The following is a 16,610-nucleotide window of genomic DNA, read 5'->3' on the forward strand; positions in this document are numbered from 1 at the left end:
GGTAGAAAAGTATACGAAACAGCCAATGTTTTAAAATTTTTACCAGTGTCTTCTTCACAACTACCCTGTCTGGTAACCAGGAAGTGTGGGCAGGGATCCTTATAGATTATCCACCTGTCTGTCACCTTTTGGTACCTAAAGGCTGCCTGCTTGGTCGTGAGAGAGCAGGTGTTCAGCAACCAGGGCGGTAGCGCCGGTGGCGTCCCCACTGCAGGTTCCGCTCGCTCTCTAGGGGCAGGGCCCCATTCCGGCGCACCAGTTCCGGGTCCGGGTGGGGCGCGGAGTGCCCGTCCCCTCCTAGTTCAGGGCCTTCCGCATCCTCCACCCAGGGGGTCAGTGAACCTCTCCATTCTCAGGTACCCCACTTCCCGCCGAGGCTAGATGCGAAGCTGGCCGTAGGAGGATGCCACGGGCTACCTTGGTCCCTCCAGTACGCTGCACCCCGGCGCTTACAGAACCGTCGCTCCTGGCCGGCCTAGGGTCCGCCCCTCCATACCAGGACACGCCCACTCGCCCGCAGGCCCCACCCCTAACTCCGCCCCCCGCGCCGCGCTCCATACTTGGCGATCGCCGCGGCCCGGCGCGCTCATTGGTCGCGAGCTAGCGGCGTGGGGGGCGGGCCGGGCTGGCCGGGGCGGGGAAGGAAGGTGGCGGCGGCCCGGCGCGGGCGGGGGGAGGGGGGCGCTGACCCGGATGTTCACTCTCGGGCACCCGGGGAAGTGGAAGCGCCGGGCCCTGCTGCGGGGGGGAGAGCCACAGACGCTGGGACAGGGACCGCCGCCGCCGCCGCCACCATGGTAAAGGGACCCCTTCCCTCACGGCCCCATCCCGGGACCCCCTGCGGGAACTCACGTCCTCCTCTCTCCGCCGACTCGCCGGCCTGGGGAGGGTGGGGACCCAGGGTGGGGGAGGGGCGGGGTCCGAGACCCTAGGCAGATGCCACCCCTCTGGTCCGGAGGGGGCGGCGGGAGGCTCGGGTATCCCGTGACCCCGCCCTGGACTACAAGTGGAGCCCCGGGTCTTTCCGCTGCATGTCCAGGCTAGTCTCGAGGATCCCAGGCTAGACCTTCCTTCCCTAGAGGCCGGGCCAGGCACCCTTCTCGCAGGCCTGCATCCCATGGCCTGAGCTAGGCTCCCAGGGCCCAGGCTAGGACGGTGCTTCTTGTTGCTGTGGCCCAGACTAGGCCCCCTCCTCCCCAAATTCTCTTCGTAGACCCAGCCTGGACCCCGATAACCCCTTGCCAGTGGCTTCAGCCTGCGTTTGTTTCCTTCACTCCCATGGAATCTCTCCGTGGTCCTCAAGTCTGGACTCTACTTCTGCTGTCTCCCTCCTGCACCTCTCTGACCCTGGTCCTGGCAATCACCTTCCCCCAGACTTCTCACGACTTAGCTTAGTCTGCGTCAGCCCAGTGCGGTTCTCACCCTCACCTTCCCTATCTACTCCCTGCCTGCCCAGTGTCCTGCTCCCGACTCAGGTGTCCCCTCCCCTATTCTTAGGACGCTCCTTCTTGGCTGTCTTTGGCAAGCGGGGGAGAGCCCCAGCCGGGGTGGGGGTGGTCCGGGTGCTGTGCCTTCCTAGACTTGAGGCTTGCCCCTTCTGGGGAGGCTGCTTGGGTGTGAGGGAGAAAAGGGCGGCATCTGTGTGCCCGGAAGGCAGAGCAGAGCATTTCCCGTGGCCGCCGCCTCGCTGCTGCCAGTGCAGAGCGTCTTGCGGGGCGCCCTGGCTGAGTGGGGAGTCGAACGCTGGCGGTGAGTAAGCCAAGTGGACAGGGATGAGCGCACAATCGTTCTTGTGAGGCCGCAGCTCTGGGGCTGGGGGCCACCAAGCTCAGAACCCAACAGAGGGCCGGGACACTATGCACCCTAGCAGGCGCAGCCTCCCTTTCCCCCTGAACTGTCAGCTTGTAAGGGTTGGAACTGCTGATTATGGAGGTGCCTCTGATCAGGTGAGCGAGCAGGCTGAGATCCCTGGTTGAACTCTGTGCTGTTTGTTTCGGTAATGAAGGCAGGCACACTATGCCAGCAACTTATTTGAGGAGTGTCTCCCCCCCATAACCCTGCCCCCCCCCAATCCACTTGGACACCTTCTTCAGGGCAGGCCTAACACCTAGATGGAAGGGCCTCACATGGTCAAGGAAGCTTGTAAAGTAGACAGAGTTAAGGCATCCTCCAGCTGCCCTACCTGCCTGATAGATATTTGGGAGTAGACTTTGAGGAGTCCTGTTCCTTGTTTAATCAAGGGTGTATAAGCTGCCCACCTGCCTGATAGATATTTGGGAGTAGACTTTGAGGAGTCCTGTTCCTTGTTTAATCAAGGGTGTATAAGCTGAGTTAGGGTGCCTAATTCTGGTTGGCTAATAAACTTTCTATATATTGATTAAAAACGTAGGCAAGACGTTTTTGTATTATTGCTCTTGTCTGAAAGCTGGCCTGGGTCCTCTGGACCCTGACCATAGTCTGTATGGGGAAGGACTTGTCCAGGACAGTTTTGGGCGAGACTTTGAAAAGTAGAGTGAAGTTTTCTGTGTGTGCTCTGGTGGCCAAAGCCTGAGATGCTTGTGGAGTGGCCTAGTCCTCTAGGCTTCTGCTGTCTCCATCAGACAGGTGGAGAAAGGCTGCCCCATCCATCCCAGCGTATTCAGAGCGTTGCTCAGTCTGCGTACAGACCGCTCTTGGCCTGTGGAAGCACGCCTGGCAGGCTCCAGGCAGTCATCTTGTATGTTTGATATGATGGCCCTGTTTAAGAAACATAATGATGGGATACTCAGACATGGCAAGGGCGCAGCGGGTACTTATCTCTGCCGACCAAGTGTGAATTTTCCTAGTAGGAAATGTCAAAGTGAGGAGTATGGCTTGTGTAGTCCTGATCCCGAGCTTTCTGGGGACTGGGATTTTGGTCTTATGTTTGCTGTCTCTATCTGAGTTCTAGAACAGTACCTAAGACTGAAAGATACGGCTTGGGAGGGCGGCACCTGTAGTCTCAGCTGTTTAGACGTCCAAGGCCAGCTTGGGTGACAGTGAGAATGAGACCGTGTTTCAAACAAGAAATGATCGCTCATAGTGTTCCGGCACATGGCTCTGAGCTTTAGCCACTTGGAATTTTACTCATTCACTCCCTAACTTGTTCTTCACATCCCCCAGACTCCCAAGTAATTTCTGACTGCCTCTTGTCAAATCTATACCATGCTTGAATGATCTGGTGCCCTGGTGTGGGTAGTTGGGTCAAGCCATTTGGCAGAATGGGGTTTCCTTGTAGGTAATGAAGGAAGACCACTGGGGTTTTGTTTTCACTGGGGTGGTGGCAGAGCAAACAGCCAGCTCCAGTTTCCTACTGAGGGAAAGAGAGGCCTGAGATTTGAAAATGCATCTGATTTTGGGGTGGAGGCCATGGTTTTTCTTGGAGTCAGGTTCACCATCCCTGTTAAGAATGCTTAGGCTAATGGAGTTTATTTGCACTCCCTTAGCAAGCTATCTTACCACTGCCCCTGAGTGCTTCGCAGTTTCAGAGCACTTTGCCTGTCAGAGCTCTGGCTTCTAATTCAGGGTTATTATTCTGAGAGTTAAGATGCTGTTGCTTGGTGGTGGAACTGTAGTAGTGAAAGGCCAGCGTGGCCCCTCAGGAGCAGCCAGTCCAGCTCAGATGGCATTGCTGATAGGAGCTGGTTGGAGCAGCTCCCCTGTTAAAAGACGAAATCCTGGAGTAGGCACTAATGTATCTTGGTGGTCTCCTCCTTTGAATAAGATACATAATTCAGATGCCAGAGAGATGGCTTGGTGGGTAAAGGTGATTGTGCCAGGCCTGAAGATGGGAGTTCAATTTCTGGAACTCCTATAGAGAAGGAGAGAGCTGGTTCCTCCAAGCCTTGCTCTAACCCCCGTACCTTAAAAATGCATAGTTCAACTCAGAGACCCCATGTGTGTTTTATAGTCCCAATCAAGTAAATCCAGCCAGTCTTTTTTTTTTTTTTTTTTGATGTTATAAAAGGTAGCTGGTGAGCTAGGCAGTGGTGGTGCACACTTTTAATTTCAGACCCGGGAGGCAGAGGCAGGCGGATGTCTGAGTTCGAGGCCAACCTGGTCTACAGAGTGAGGACAGCTTGGGCTACACAGAGAAACCCTGTCGTCCCCCCCCCCCCAAAAAAAAAACAAAAGAAAAGAAAAGGAAAAGTAACTGGTGATTACCAGTTTAAGACTTGGAAACTATATACTGTTAGATCCTATGGAGGAGGAAGGAGGACAGATACGGTGGCCTGGCAGGGCAACGGACCTGCCAGAATGGGAGGTGCTTATTACTCAGCGGTTACAAGGCCCCTTGCTGGCTGAAGCTACTGGGTACCATTGCCTTGGTGTGGATGGATCATGTGACTGCTGTGCGCTGCTTATGTGCCAGGAGGCAGCGAGGCAGAGCGAGGCAGACGCGGATTTGGGCTTTCTGGTTTCCGCCGTTGAGGGACCCTGGACTGACAGGATGCAGCTTGGAAAGCTGGGTATAGTGTCACACACTTCTAACTCCAGCTACTCAAGTTCAGGGCTGGCCTGGGCCACCTGTGAGAGAGCCACCAGTTCCCTCTTCCCTAACGTGCTCAACGTAACTGTGCAACTGTGCGCACATGAGCCCGAGCTGTGGCGGAGATGGAAGGGAAGGGAGTGCTGTAGCTTGAGCTGGGCTCTGCTCTTCTGGCTTTTCAAGTGGTGTTGGTTTCATGTCTGCCATGCGGCGCAATGAAGTGTGTGTATTTGCAGCCTGTTCCTGGGCATGGTGGACGTCCTCCATGGTCACTGACCAGAGTCTGGGCACAACAACTGTTGAGCCTGTTTTGCTCAAGGAGGATCTGAAGTGAATGGTGTGGTAAGTCCTGCAGGGATAGGGACTTGGAGCAGATCCTCTGGTTGAGGGTGGGGTGTGGGAGCCTAGAAGCGACCATGCACCTTCCCTGGCTTTGGGAGCAACTGGTGCAATACCATTTTAGGCATTCCCAGATTAATGATTGAATGTAAGGAGATGGGGATACTGCTGGGGCTCCAGCCCTGTGCCGTGCCCTCTGCCAGAAGCTGTTGATTTTGCCTTGCAAAAGCTTGGAAGGTTCAGCCTTGAATCACAGACAGCAGAGCATAAGAAGTCAGACTTGGAGCCAGACATAGTGGTCATTCCTTTAATCCCCATGCTTGTGGGACAGAAGCAGGCAGAGCTCTATGAATTCAAGGCCTGCCTGTTCTACATAGCAGGGCTCCAGGCTGGCTAGGGATACACAGAGAGACTGTCTCAAAAACCGTCCCTCCCCTCAAACACAGAGAGAGAAAGCGATTAGATTTGGATGTGTTGTCTGCATGGGTGGAGGCCCCTCTGAGAGAGGACGGGACAGAAAGCTTGATTGAGCTCTTGTGCCTTAGGACCTTATCACTTGTACCTTGCACTGACTACCTGGTGCTCTGGAAGTGTTTGATGGCGCCAAGTAAGCCGGAAGTGTGACCTGAGAGATGGCTGTCTCTGCTTTGCTGCCTTCAGCACGGGTGTACCTGGATGCAGTCCTGGTGTCCTCTCAGTGTTGTGCCCTCGTCCTTTCTCCCCTAAGCTCCTTGATGCGCAGTGTGAGGGGAGCATTTCATAGGGACACCAGGAAAAGGAAATGGTTTGTGTGTGTGTGTGTGTGTGTGTGTAGGTCAGAGGATAACCTTGGGGAGTTGGCTCTCAGGTATCAGACTCAGTTTGGAGGTTTGGAGCCTGTCTGTCAGGGAAACTAGCCCCTTTTTTTTTTTTTTTGGTTTTTTCGAGACAGGGTTTCTCTGTGGCTTTGGAGCCTGTCCTGGAACTAGCTCTGTAGATCAGGCTGGCCTTGAACTCACAGAGATGCGCCTGCCTCTGCTGGGATTAAAGGTGTGAGCCTTCACCACCTGGCTCAGACTCAGATCTTAAGGCTTGACATCAAGTACCTTTACCATTGAGCCATTTTCCTGGCTCAAAAACAGCATTTTAATACACTTCCCACACACTTAAGTTGGAGCTATGGCTGCTTTCTGACGTATTTTGTATAGCCAAGTATACGTGACACAAATGGAAGCCACAGTCCTTGTCATCTTATCCTGGAGAGGAGGCGAGGTGTGCCTAAGAAGTTTAGTACAGCTGAGAGGGAATGTATAGGAGAAGTAATTTAAAGGGCCACATGTGAGTTGTAGGTGTGCGTGTATGCGTGTGTGTGTGTGTGTGTGTGCGCGTGCGTGTGTGTGTGTGTGTGTGTGTGTGTGTGTGTATGTGTGTATGTTCCACTACCTCCTCCAGGAAGCTCTGTTGATACTCCAGTCCTAAGCCAGCTTGGGGGCTGGGCCTGGAGCCCAGGAAGACCTCGCCCAGCCAAAGAGGAAGGGGAGGCTTGGGTGTGGCACTATCACCCTTACTAAGTCCAAGGTCAGTGTGTCCTCAGCCTCGTGGGCTTCAGGACCACTGGGTAGACAGCGCTAGTGTTTGTTGCCAGATATTCAAGTTGCTAAGCTCAGGAGTTTGCGTTTGTTCTGGACAGCGTGGAGCCAGTGACATTTCTCACAGGGCAGGTGGAAATTTGAGTAGGCTGATGGAGCAGTGGTATTTTAGCACAAATTCTCTAGCTGTGCTGTGTAGAGAGATCCTGGAGATGGAGGAGGGAGGCAGAGGGATGCATCAGTAGGCTTCACCGGAGAGGTCCCAGGGTCTCGCCACTGTGGCTGTGGTCTGGAAGGAAGGAGAAAGGCACAGAGAGCTGGAGAGAGTTGCCATCTCTGGGTAAGGGATGCACCTGCCCCCCTCCCCTGAAATCGCTGTGTGGCCCTTCTGATTGGGTTATTCGTCATTAACACCAACTGCTTCTGACTTTTTTAAATCCTAGATGATGGCGTCCACCGAACCTTGGTAGATGGTTGACAACTGAGTGGGCATTTCAGCCGGGTTAGCTCGATGAGCAGCCAGCCATCTTGGATCTGCTGGTGGCTCTTCTTGTTTAGCTGAGTTTACTCTAGGTTCTAAGCACATAAAAGTGCCTGAGACCCTTATCTACTAAGGGATTCTACAGTGTGGGAGACTGCAGAGTAGATGTAAGAGCAACAAGAGCTGCTTCAATTGGCTGTTTTAATATTCCATTCAGTGCTATGAGACAGGCCATGCTACCATCATGATACAGATGAGGAAACCAAGGCCTCCCTATGCTGTCCTGGTTCCAGGCCCAGCTGCCCCTAGCCTGCCTGCCTGCCTTCCATCCATCCTTCCACCATTCCTCCTTCCCTCCCTACTTCCTTCTTTCTTCATTCCTTCTTTCTTCCTTTCTCTACAGCCCTATTGTTGTTTTTTTTTGTTTTTTTTTTTTTTTGTTTTTGTTTATTTTTTTGAGACAGGGTTTCTCTGTGTAACAGCCCTAGCTGTCCTGGAACTCACTCTGTAGACCAAGCTGGCCCAGAACTCACAGAAATCCTCCTGCGTCTGCCTCCCAAATGCTGGGATTAAATGCGTGCGCCACCACTGCCTGGCTTAAGGTTTATTATTTTATGTGTGAGAGTGTTCAGAAGAGAGTGTCAGGAGTTTTGGTGGTTTTGAGCCACAGTGTGTGCCAGGAACCAAAACTGGGTCTTCTGCAAGAAGTTCTTAACTGCTGAGCCATCTCTCCAGCTCCATGTCATTCATTCTGTGGACATCTGCTATTTACCATGAGATAAACCTACTAGGTTCATCCACCAGAGTCTTCTACTTCCATGGGGGAGGCTGGAGAAGTGGCATGTCTGAGATTCTGGGTGAACTAGAGATAAGCACAGAATTGGGGTGACGCCCGCCACTCTGACCCAGGCGGCCTCCTTGCCTGTATTTATTGTGCTTCCTCCTGCGTCCACATTGACTCTGCGGTCTCTGACTTCCCTGTGGTCGATTTCAGTCCTCTAATCCTGTTTTGGTCCAAAGCAGTGGCCAAAGCCTGAGCGGTTGCCATCTCTGGCCTTGCCTGAGTGTCTATGGAAAGTGTAGGCAGTGCCTGGCATGGTTGGAGGATGAGAGGCGTGTTAGCTGCTGTTATGTGGTTATTTTTATTAACATGGGTTAATAAAATGGCTGGCTGTTCATGTAACCTACCAGCTGGCCTGGGAGGCATGCACTAGCCCTTATGAGACTAGAGACTGCTTGCTACATTGGAGTCCTTAGCCCAAAGCCTGCAAGCTCAGGGACCAGCCAGTTAAACCCCAGCCTGGTGAGAACTCCAGTCCTGTGCTTCTGGCCTCAGAGTTCTTCTTACCATGCTGCGGGTCGCTGGCAGCTGTTCCCCCTGGCCTCGACTCTGAACTTCTGCTTAAACTGCTCCCTGAAGCTTCCTCTTCTTGTGCTGAACTCATCAAGCTGAACCATTATCTGACTGGCCACTATTATAGTGGTCTTACATATAAAAAAAATTAGGAGATTATATTTATCAGAGGAACCATCTTTACCTTCAAATACAACCTTGTGGCTAGGCTCTCAGCAGGCACCCTCAGGGACCACAGTGCTTATGTAGTTGGACCTTGGCTAAAGTGTTATTGTAGTGTGAGATTGTGCTCAAGTTGTGGAAGATACCTTTGCCTGTACCAGCTTCCCTGGTGCAGATGGATCTTACCCAGCTTCCAGTTAGCACTAAGCCAGGTTTCCTGGCACTTGTGAATGGCAGATGGAGAGTTCAGGTCTGTCTGGCTTGTGTTGTGCTGTGGCTCAGGGTTTTTCTGCTCGAGGCTTTGACTTTGCTAGGCTTTCTCTGATTTTACATGTGCAGGTTCCTATGCTGTAGTTGGTGTTCAAAGACCCAAGGAGAGCATGTGTGCACCCAGCCTTTGGTGCAGAGTTTGACCCTATCAGTTCAGTCTCTGAGGGAGCCACTCTAGAATTTCTCCCTGTGCCACATGGTTTTGTTTTTATCAGTCCTCTGCACCTCTTTTAACTGCCTGGTGACCTCATGTAGGTTCAGGGTACAGGTTGCTATGGAGACAAAATGCCTTTGAGCTCCTGATCTTCCTGCCTCCACTTCCCAAGTACTAGGGTTAAAGGGTGTGTGCCATCACACCAGCTTCTGTTGAGGAGTGTGTGTGTGTGTGTGTGTGTGTGTGTGTGTGTGTGTGTGTGTAGATTAAAGACAACCCCTTCCACCTTTCCATGAATTCCAGGGACTCAAGGATTGAACTCAGTTCCCAGGGCTTGTGCCGAAAGCACCTTTGCATGCTGAAGCGTCTCTGGCCATTCACTGGGGAGGATCTCCGCTGTGAGCCTTCTCGGTTGTAGCCTGCAGAAAGCCCCTATGGTGCCGTCTCACTCAGGCCCCAGCGCCTTCCTGTGTGTGTCATGTCAGTGGTTGTTTCTGGCTATCCTGTGATGGAGGGGACAGCTTTGGGCTCGAGTTGTGCACTGATGGTCCTGGGATTGGTGGTTGTCGGGAAACTGCATGGTTGATTGTGTACCTACTCCTGGAGCTCCCATTAGTCACAAGTGTCCCTTTCCTGCTGCCAGGGGGTGCCCACAATCTGATCTCTAGTTGTGTCAACCCCAACCCTAGGTCCATTTCCTCCTGTTGCAGATAAAGAAAGCAAAGCTCAGAGAGAAAGTGGTAACTGTGGTAACTGACTCAGGGGCCCCAGCAAGGCCTGGTAGTTACCATGGGCTCCAGGCTCATCCCTCTCAAAAGCTCCTGCCAGTTGAATTCTGTGGGTTGGTTATTTTATAGATGAGAAAACTGAAGCCAAATGGTCCCTGTGTAGTTCAGCCACAGTGGCTGAGAGAGTTTGGGCATAGTGTAGAAGGTAGAAGTTTGTATTTTGGGTCAGGTTGTTGAAATTAAAAGCTCTTGGGCCGGAGGTTTGGCATGGTTTTAGAAAGACTACTGCTAGCCTGGAAGCATTGGCAGCATGGACTTTAGCCTCCACCAGCAGGACCTGTGTCTCAGCAGCAGGACAGGTCTTTCTGCGGGAATACCAGCACCCTGGGCTTCTGGAGTGGCAAGAAGGCCAGCGGCAGTTTGACCTTCATGGCAGGCCCTGCTGGGAGTTGTGCTGGTTGTGTTGGTTGGTAAGTGCTACAGGGTTCCATTGTCTATCACACCCCAAGCCTTGGGCACTTGGTGTTATAGGTGGCTTTGGTCACACCCAGTTGGGTATTCTTACTCTGTCTGCTCAGTTTGTTTATTTTCCTTGGATGGGAAATGGTACCCTTGCTTGGTTGCGAGTACTTCAGCAGTGTTCCATTGTCCCTGTCATGTGGTGTGGCTCCATTGGTGTTTGTTGAATGACTGAATTGTCTATTTGCTCTTTATGTAGTGAAGAGCTTCCCTATTTGAGGGTGAACCATGTGAGACTGCCATTTTTGAGCAGGTAAAAATTAGTACCAGTTTTTGTAACATGAGGGCCTGCTCTTGGGGTTTCTGTCCTGCCCAGTTCCCACAGCCAGCAAGTCCCAAAGAAAATCACACAGAGAGTCTGCATTAAACATAAACTGATTGGCCCGTTAGCTCAGGCTTCTTATTAACTCTTATAACTTATATTAACCCATTATTCTTATCTATGTTAGCCACCGGCTCGGTACCTTTCTCACTGGGGCAGGTCACATCTTGCTTCTTCTGTGGTCTGGGCAGGACTGGGAAGGAATGGGCTTCCTCCTTCCCAGCATTCTCCTGTTCTCATTGCCCTGCCTCTACTTCCTGTCTGGCTGTCCCACCTATACTTCCTGCCTGGCCAATCAGCATTTATTTAAAACATGATTGACAGAATACAGGCAATTCTCCCACACCAAGTTTTTGTCATAATATGTGTTCTATCCTAATAGAATACATGGGCAAGAGAGCAGGGCGGTTTGAGTGGGAGACCCAGCAGTGTGTAGTGTTCCTTGGATCTCTGCCTTCTCTTAAACCCACTTTCAGAAGGCTAAACCAACCATCAGAGTCAAGAGCTTGACAGGAATGGAGGGGCTGAGCAGGTCTGTCCCTGAGGTCAGGTCAGCTCACTCTTGATACTGAAGACCGACAGTGTGACGTTGGTGAGACTTACAGTGATCCCGATAAAGCCAGTGGGTGCTGAGCACTTGGCCTGAAGTTACAGGAGAATCCGAGCATCCGTTCATGGAGTCCGGGACTGATGCAAGCCATCTTGATTACTGAGTCCAAGGATGTGAGGGCATGTGCTGGAGGAAGAGAGCTAGGGATGAGGTCCTTGTCTCTAAAATGCTGAGAATAAAACGAGCTATTCTCGCTGGTGTGATAGTGCATGCCTTTGATCTCGGTACTTGGGAGACAGATGCAAGAGGATCTCTGAATTCCAGGCCAACCTGGGCTACATAATGAGACTGACTCAAAAACAAACAAACCAAACAGCACTAATAAAAAACCTCCCCCAAAACCCAACAATAAAAAAGCAGCAATTTCTGTTTGGGTCTGTAGCTCAGTGGGAGCGTGCTTGTCTCTAGGGTAAGTGCTCTGGGCTCAGACCCCAGCACTGCAGGAAGAGGGGAAAACTACTTCCAGTGGGTTTGTGAGGATTAAAGTCAGCGCTGAGCCAGACATAGTCTGTTAACCTGTTAACTGCACTGCATGCTGGGAAGACCTCCATGCTATGAACACCCATAGGCTTGATCCGACTCTTAGGAGGCAGGCTGCAAACCTCACCAGCCCTGAGCACCTCCGATCATGCAGCTGTGCTCCGGGACCAAGCTTGTGTGTCAGCTATCCCTGGTACCTGGAGACTTTGAAGGGGCCAAGGCATGATGCTTATCAGCGCTCCTTATCCATACTGTACTTATTTTTCAGTTCATTTTTTTCTCTTCTGAAGGTGGCAAGTTTTCATAGTCACTCTTGGCTTCTTTTCACTGATGCTGCATTTGTGAAGATTGCCACAGACTCACCAGACTTAACTGCCTCAGGAGCTTACTATTTTGTTTGAGGATGCATGCCTGATATTTTATTTTGTTTTTTTTTTTCAGACAGCTTTACCATGTAGTTCTGAAACTTGCTGTGTAGACTAGGCTAGCCTCGAACTCTAGAGATTTCACCGGGGATTAAAGGCATGCCCCCACCACTCCATGTGTCTGATTTAAAAAAAAAAAAAGTTTTATTTCTATACCTCTGTGTGTGCTTGCCATGTATGTCTTGGAGTCAAAAGAAGGCATCTTGATTTTATGGAGTTGGAGTTATAGGTGGTTGTGAGCCACCTGACATGGGTGCTGGGAACTGAACTCGGGGCCTCTGAGTTAGTCACTCTGCTGAGGGGAGCTGTGCTTCCGCACCCACATGTGTTTGATATTAAAGCAGGTAGTGCTGGGACTCAGGTATGTAAGAAGGAAGCTGATAAAGGGAAATGAGATGAGGAATGGAGGGAGCCTCATGTCAGTGTTGGGGAACCCACTCCACATCTGCATCCTCTGAGACTGCTGTGGACCAGTGCACCGCCTCATTGCCAAGGCCAGCTTCCCCACCCGTAGGTGAGAGCAGAGGATTAACTAAGAGTAATTGTTTACAGCGCTGTCTCAGGCTTCATGTGCGGGCACTTGAAATAGGCCTGTGTGTGTCTGCAGCAAGTTGGTCATTCATCATGCAGACTGTCACGTTGGGCTGGTTCTAAGAATCCCTGGACTAAGAAATCCTGTAAATCTCCAGGGCAGGTTAAGGCAGGGAGTGTCCTGCAGTCAGGCGCCAACATTTGCTCCTGGGCCTCTTTCTTCCCCCAGTGTTGCTTCCAGGCCCATTGTGCAAGGGGAGCACCGGGCGGGCGAGCCTCTGCGTCATGACCACACCTCTGTTTGCAGATATGGAAATGGAGTCTCGAAAGGTTATGAGATGCCTTGTATAAGATTGAATAGCTAGTACAAGAGAGCAGAGGCATCCTTAACATAAAATGTGTGTACATGTATGCTTTATATAATGTTTAAGTCCCTAAGCTTATCTACTTGGGCATTTTTCGTGGTGAAAACATTCAAGTCCCCTCTCCCCCGCTCCCCAGGATTTCTCTGTGTAGCTCTGGTTGTCCTGGAACTCACCAGACTGGCCTCAAGATACCACCTGCCTCCACTTGAGTGCTGGGATTAAAGGCATGCGCCACCACACACAGTTCAAAATTCCTTTAGTTTTGTTTTGCTTTGTTGTTCTTGAGACGGGGACTTGGCAGAGTCTTAGGTGACCAAGCTGATCTCAGAACTCCTTGTAGTCAAAGATGACCATAAATTTCTGAACTGCTTCCACTTGGCATCACAGGTACACACTACCATGCCTGGTTTTATGCGGTGCTGGAATTCAACACAGGGCTACCAACTGAGCCACATCCCCAACCCCAGAAGAAATAGTTCTTGAAATCATAGGTAATTGGTTGCTAGGCACCCAGGAGGGGTCCTCCCACTATGTTACTAATTGGTAGAATGTAGACATAGAACCAGGGTTGAATCTTCAGATCCTGCATCATTTCTGTTAATCTTTAATTTGTAAAAATTTTGAGATGGTCTTATGTAGCCCAGACTGGCTTTGAATTTGATCTGTATCCAGGGATGGCCTTGGCTTCCTGCTCTTCCTCCACCCAGTTGTTGGGATTACAGGCATGTGTCACCATACCCATCTTGATATGATGATCTGGATGCTTTGTGGGGCTTGGGTCTTATTCTAGCACCACTGAGGAAAGGGATGGGGGAGGAGAGACTGAGATTTCCAATCCTCAAGTGACGGGCTGTACGCTGCGACAGACGTGAGCTAGTCGGCCCTTAGAGTTTTGTATGCAATGCCCCACTGAGTTCCCAGAAAGCTCCTGTGCTCAAGATCCTTGGTTCATAGGACCTTCCACTTGGAGTGGTGTAATGTTTATAAATTGCTAATATTGGCAGAGGCAGGACTTGAAGCAGGTACTCTTAACTCTGCTCTCAAATCCTTTGCCTGCAACCTTTGTGGAGTCTTAGAATTCAGCTGGTCTTACACAGTATGGAGTTTGTCCAGGGACCCAGTCAAAGAAGAAAGCCAATAAACCCAGGTCTCTTTGACCTATGACTCCTGATTTTTACTTAGGAAGTGTGGATTACAGAACTGGGGTGCTGGAGAGAGTGGGGGAGGGGTTGCCTAGCAGTGTGTGTGTGTGTGTGTGTGTGTGTGTGTGCGTGTGCGTGTGTGCGTGTGTGCGTGTAATGTCTATTATGTAGACTTATGTGGCCTCCAAAGGATAGGGTGTGAAGACCATATAGCAAGCAGTATGTTCATGACAGTCCTGGCAAAGGCAAAATAATTAGTGTTCTGTCCAAGGGGTCCTGTGGTTAATAGAAGTTTGTAGGTTCCTTCCTATACATCTGTCTGTCTGTCTGTATTCCGCCTGCCCCCTGTTCTCCTCTCTGAGGAAGTCCCCAGGAGTGAAACTGTTGGGCCGAAAGGATAAGCACTTTTCTCCCATGTTCTTTCTGGTCATGTAGTGAGTGAGTGTTTGCCTAGTGGCCTCAGCCTGGCTGCTGGCCTCTGGGGCCCTGGGAGCTGACCTGCTCCTGTCTGCCTAGAGCAAGCTTAACTTCCTCCATCTGCCTGTCTGCAAGTTGAGATGGCTCCTTTATGCAGGGTTAGCTGTCATTGTTTCCTGTCCAGCTCCCTGCCCGAGCTGCTGCTTGCTGACTTTCCTTAAAAGTAGTTTCCTTTTTTTGGTGGGTGTTGGGGCTTTAACCCAGGGCCCTCTCTCTTACTAAGCATGTGCTCTGCCACTGAGCTGTGCCCTCCAGCCCTGGTCACAGTCTTTTGTTGTTTTTGAGACAGGCTTTCTCTGTGTGGTTCTGGCTGTCCTGGAACTTGCTCTATAGACCAGGCTAGCCTTGAACTTAGAGATCAACCTGCCTCCACCTCCCAAGTGCTGGCTGGGATTAAAGTCAAGCACCACCACCACCTGGCTTGGTCACAGCTTTTCATCATCTGCTTAGTATGTAACTCTTTGTGGTGATTTCAGCAAAATGTCTCCCGTGTCTGCTACCCCCTTTTCATGGCTGTTTGGGGAGCATAAGGAGGTGTGGCTTTCTAGAGGAAGTCTGTCAGTGGAAGTGAGTTTTGAGGTTTTAGATACTCTCCCCACAGTTAGCTCTGTCTCCTGCTTATAGTTCCAGATGTGCATTCTCAGGTGCTACTCCAGCTGCTAGCTACCTGCTACCTCTTACCTCTGCCTGGCCATCATAGACGCTAACCGGGAACCAGAAGCCCAAATAAACCCTTCCTTTTATAAGTTGCCTTGGTTGTGGTGTTTTATCACAGCAATAGAAAAGTGACTGAGATACTCTGAGTATTTTTGTGTAAGGGCCTTAGTGTACGATGTGGATGAATTCATATTGGACGCCTGGTCAGTGTAACATCATGGCCTTTGTGTGCTTAGGGGCTAAAGCATTAGCAGTTTTTAAAAATGGGCTACTCAGCAAAGCATGCACAGGTATGAAAATGCACCACAGGAGGCTACTAAAGGAACCATATGTTTATGGGGAGGTACAGCGGGGACACAGCATCCTACTTTTCAGCTTGTACTTGTGAATTATCTTGAGCATCAAGTACAGTCTGCCTGCTTGTCAACAGATCCAACAAGCAGTGCATACAAATATTTTTGGAGAAAATTGTGTCCATATTGAATGTTCATTTATATAAACATGCTTTAATCATTTCCTAAATAATATAACAACCATGTGCAAGTAATTTCTATTATATTAAGTACTATAAAAATCTAGAGTTGATATAAACTGTATAAGAGGGGGCCAGGTGTGGTACACAGCTGTAATCCCAGTGCTCAGGAGGAAGAGGCAGGAGGATTTGAGTTCAAGGCCAGCCCTAGCAGTACATCAAGTTCAAGTCTAGACTGACCTGCACAAGACTCTGTCTCAAAAAACAAAATCTTACAAAAAACAGAACCAGAGGGCTTAGTGATTAAGATCACTTACTGCTTTATCAGAGGGAACTGGACAGAGTTCAGATCACATCCACATTGGGTGGTTCACAAATACCTCTAAGTTCAGTTCTCAAGGATTCAACACCCCCTTCTGGCCTCCATGGGTACTGGAGAGCACATGCATGGACAGACAGACAGACATATACAAATAATAAATGAATCTTAAAAAGACAAACGAGGGTTGATATACTGCTCATGGTCTATGGAGCACCTGGGCTGTGGTCCTTGTGGGGTGGGGTGTGGCACGTGGGCTCTGTATTGGTTACTTTGCTGAGATAAAATACTGTGAACAAAAGCAACTTCAGAGGTCTAGGGGTCTGCAGTGTCAGTCAGGGAAGACATGGCAAAGTGGTAGGAGCAGAGAGCTGTCAGAACCTCTCTTTATCCATACAGGAAGCAGAATGTGTGAACTGACTAAGCCAGCCCTGCAGTGACGTACTTCCTCCAGCAAGTGTGCATGTCCTAAAAAATAAAATGTTCCACAACCTCCCCAGACAGCGCCACCAGCTGCTGGGGACCAAGTGTTCCATACATGGGGGAAGGGAGGGGTGTATTGCTAATTCAGATCACCACAGGTGGAGAGGTGGGTGGTTCAGAAACCAAATCCTCTTGGATACCAGAGGACCAACTGTACTGATTTGGGAGTTAAAATTAAGTTTTAAGGCAACTGTGGTGGTGCCTGCCTTTAAAACTGGCACCTGGTAGGTGAAGCCACAGGGTAT

At 50.6% G+C, this 16,610-nt stretch overlaps 1 protein-coding gene across 2 annotated transcripts in view; it reads left to right on the top strand.

The window, feature by feature from the left end:
* Positions 1-675: 675 nt before the first annotated feature.
* Capzb (capping actin protein of muscle Z-line subunit beta) overlaps positions 676-16,610 on the top strand; it is a 103,098-nt gene continuing 87,163 nt past the window's right edge. For both annotated transcript variants that reach the window (XM_075947210.1, XM_075947211.1), the window contains exon 1: positions 676-797. In XM_075947210.1, coding sequence (XP_075803325.1) covers positions 795-797 — 3 coding nt within the window. In that variant the 5' untranslated portion in view covers positions 676-794. The remainder of the gene's footprint in view (positions 798-16,610) is intronic.

Source organism: Microtus pennsylvanicus, chromosome 13, assembly GCF_037038515.1.
Source record: "Microtus pennsylvanicus isolate mMicPen1 chromosome 13, mMicPen1.hap1, whole genome shotgun sequence".
NCBI lineage: Eukaryota > Metazoa > Chordata > Mammalia > Rodentia > Cricetidae > Microtus > Microtus pennsylvanicus.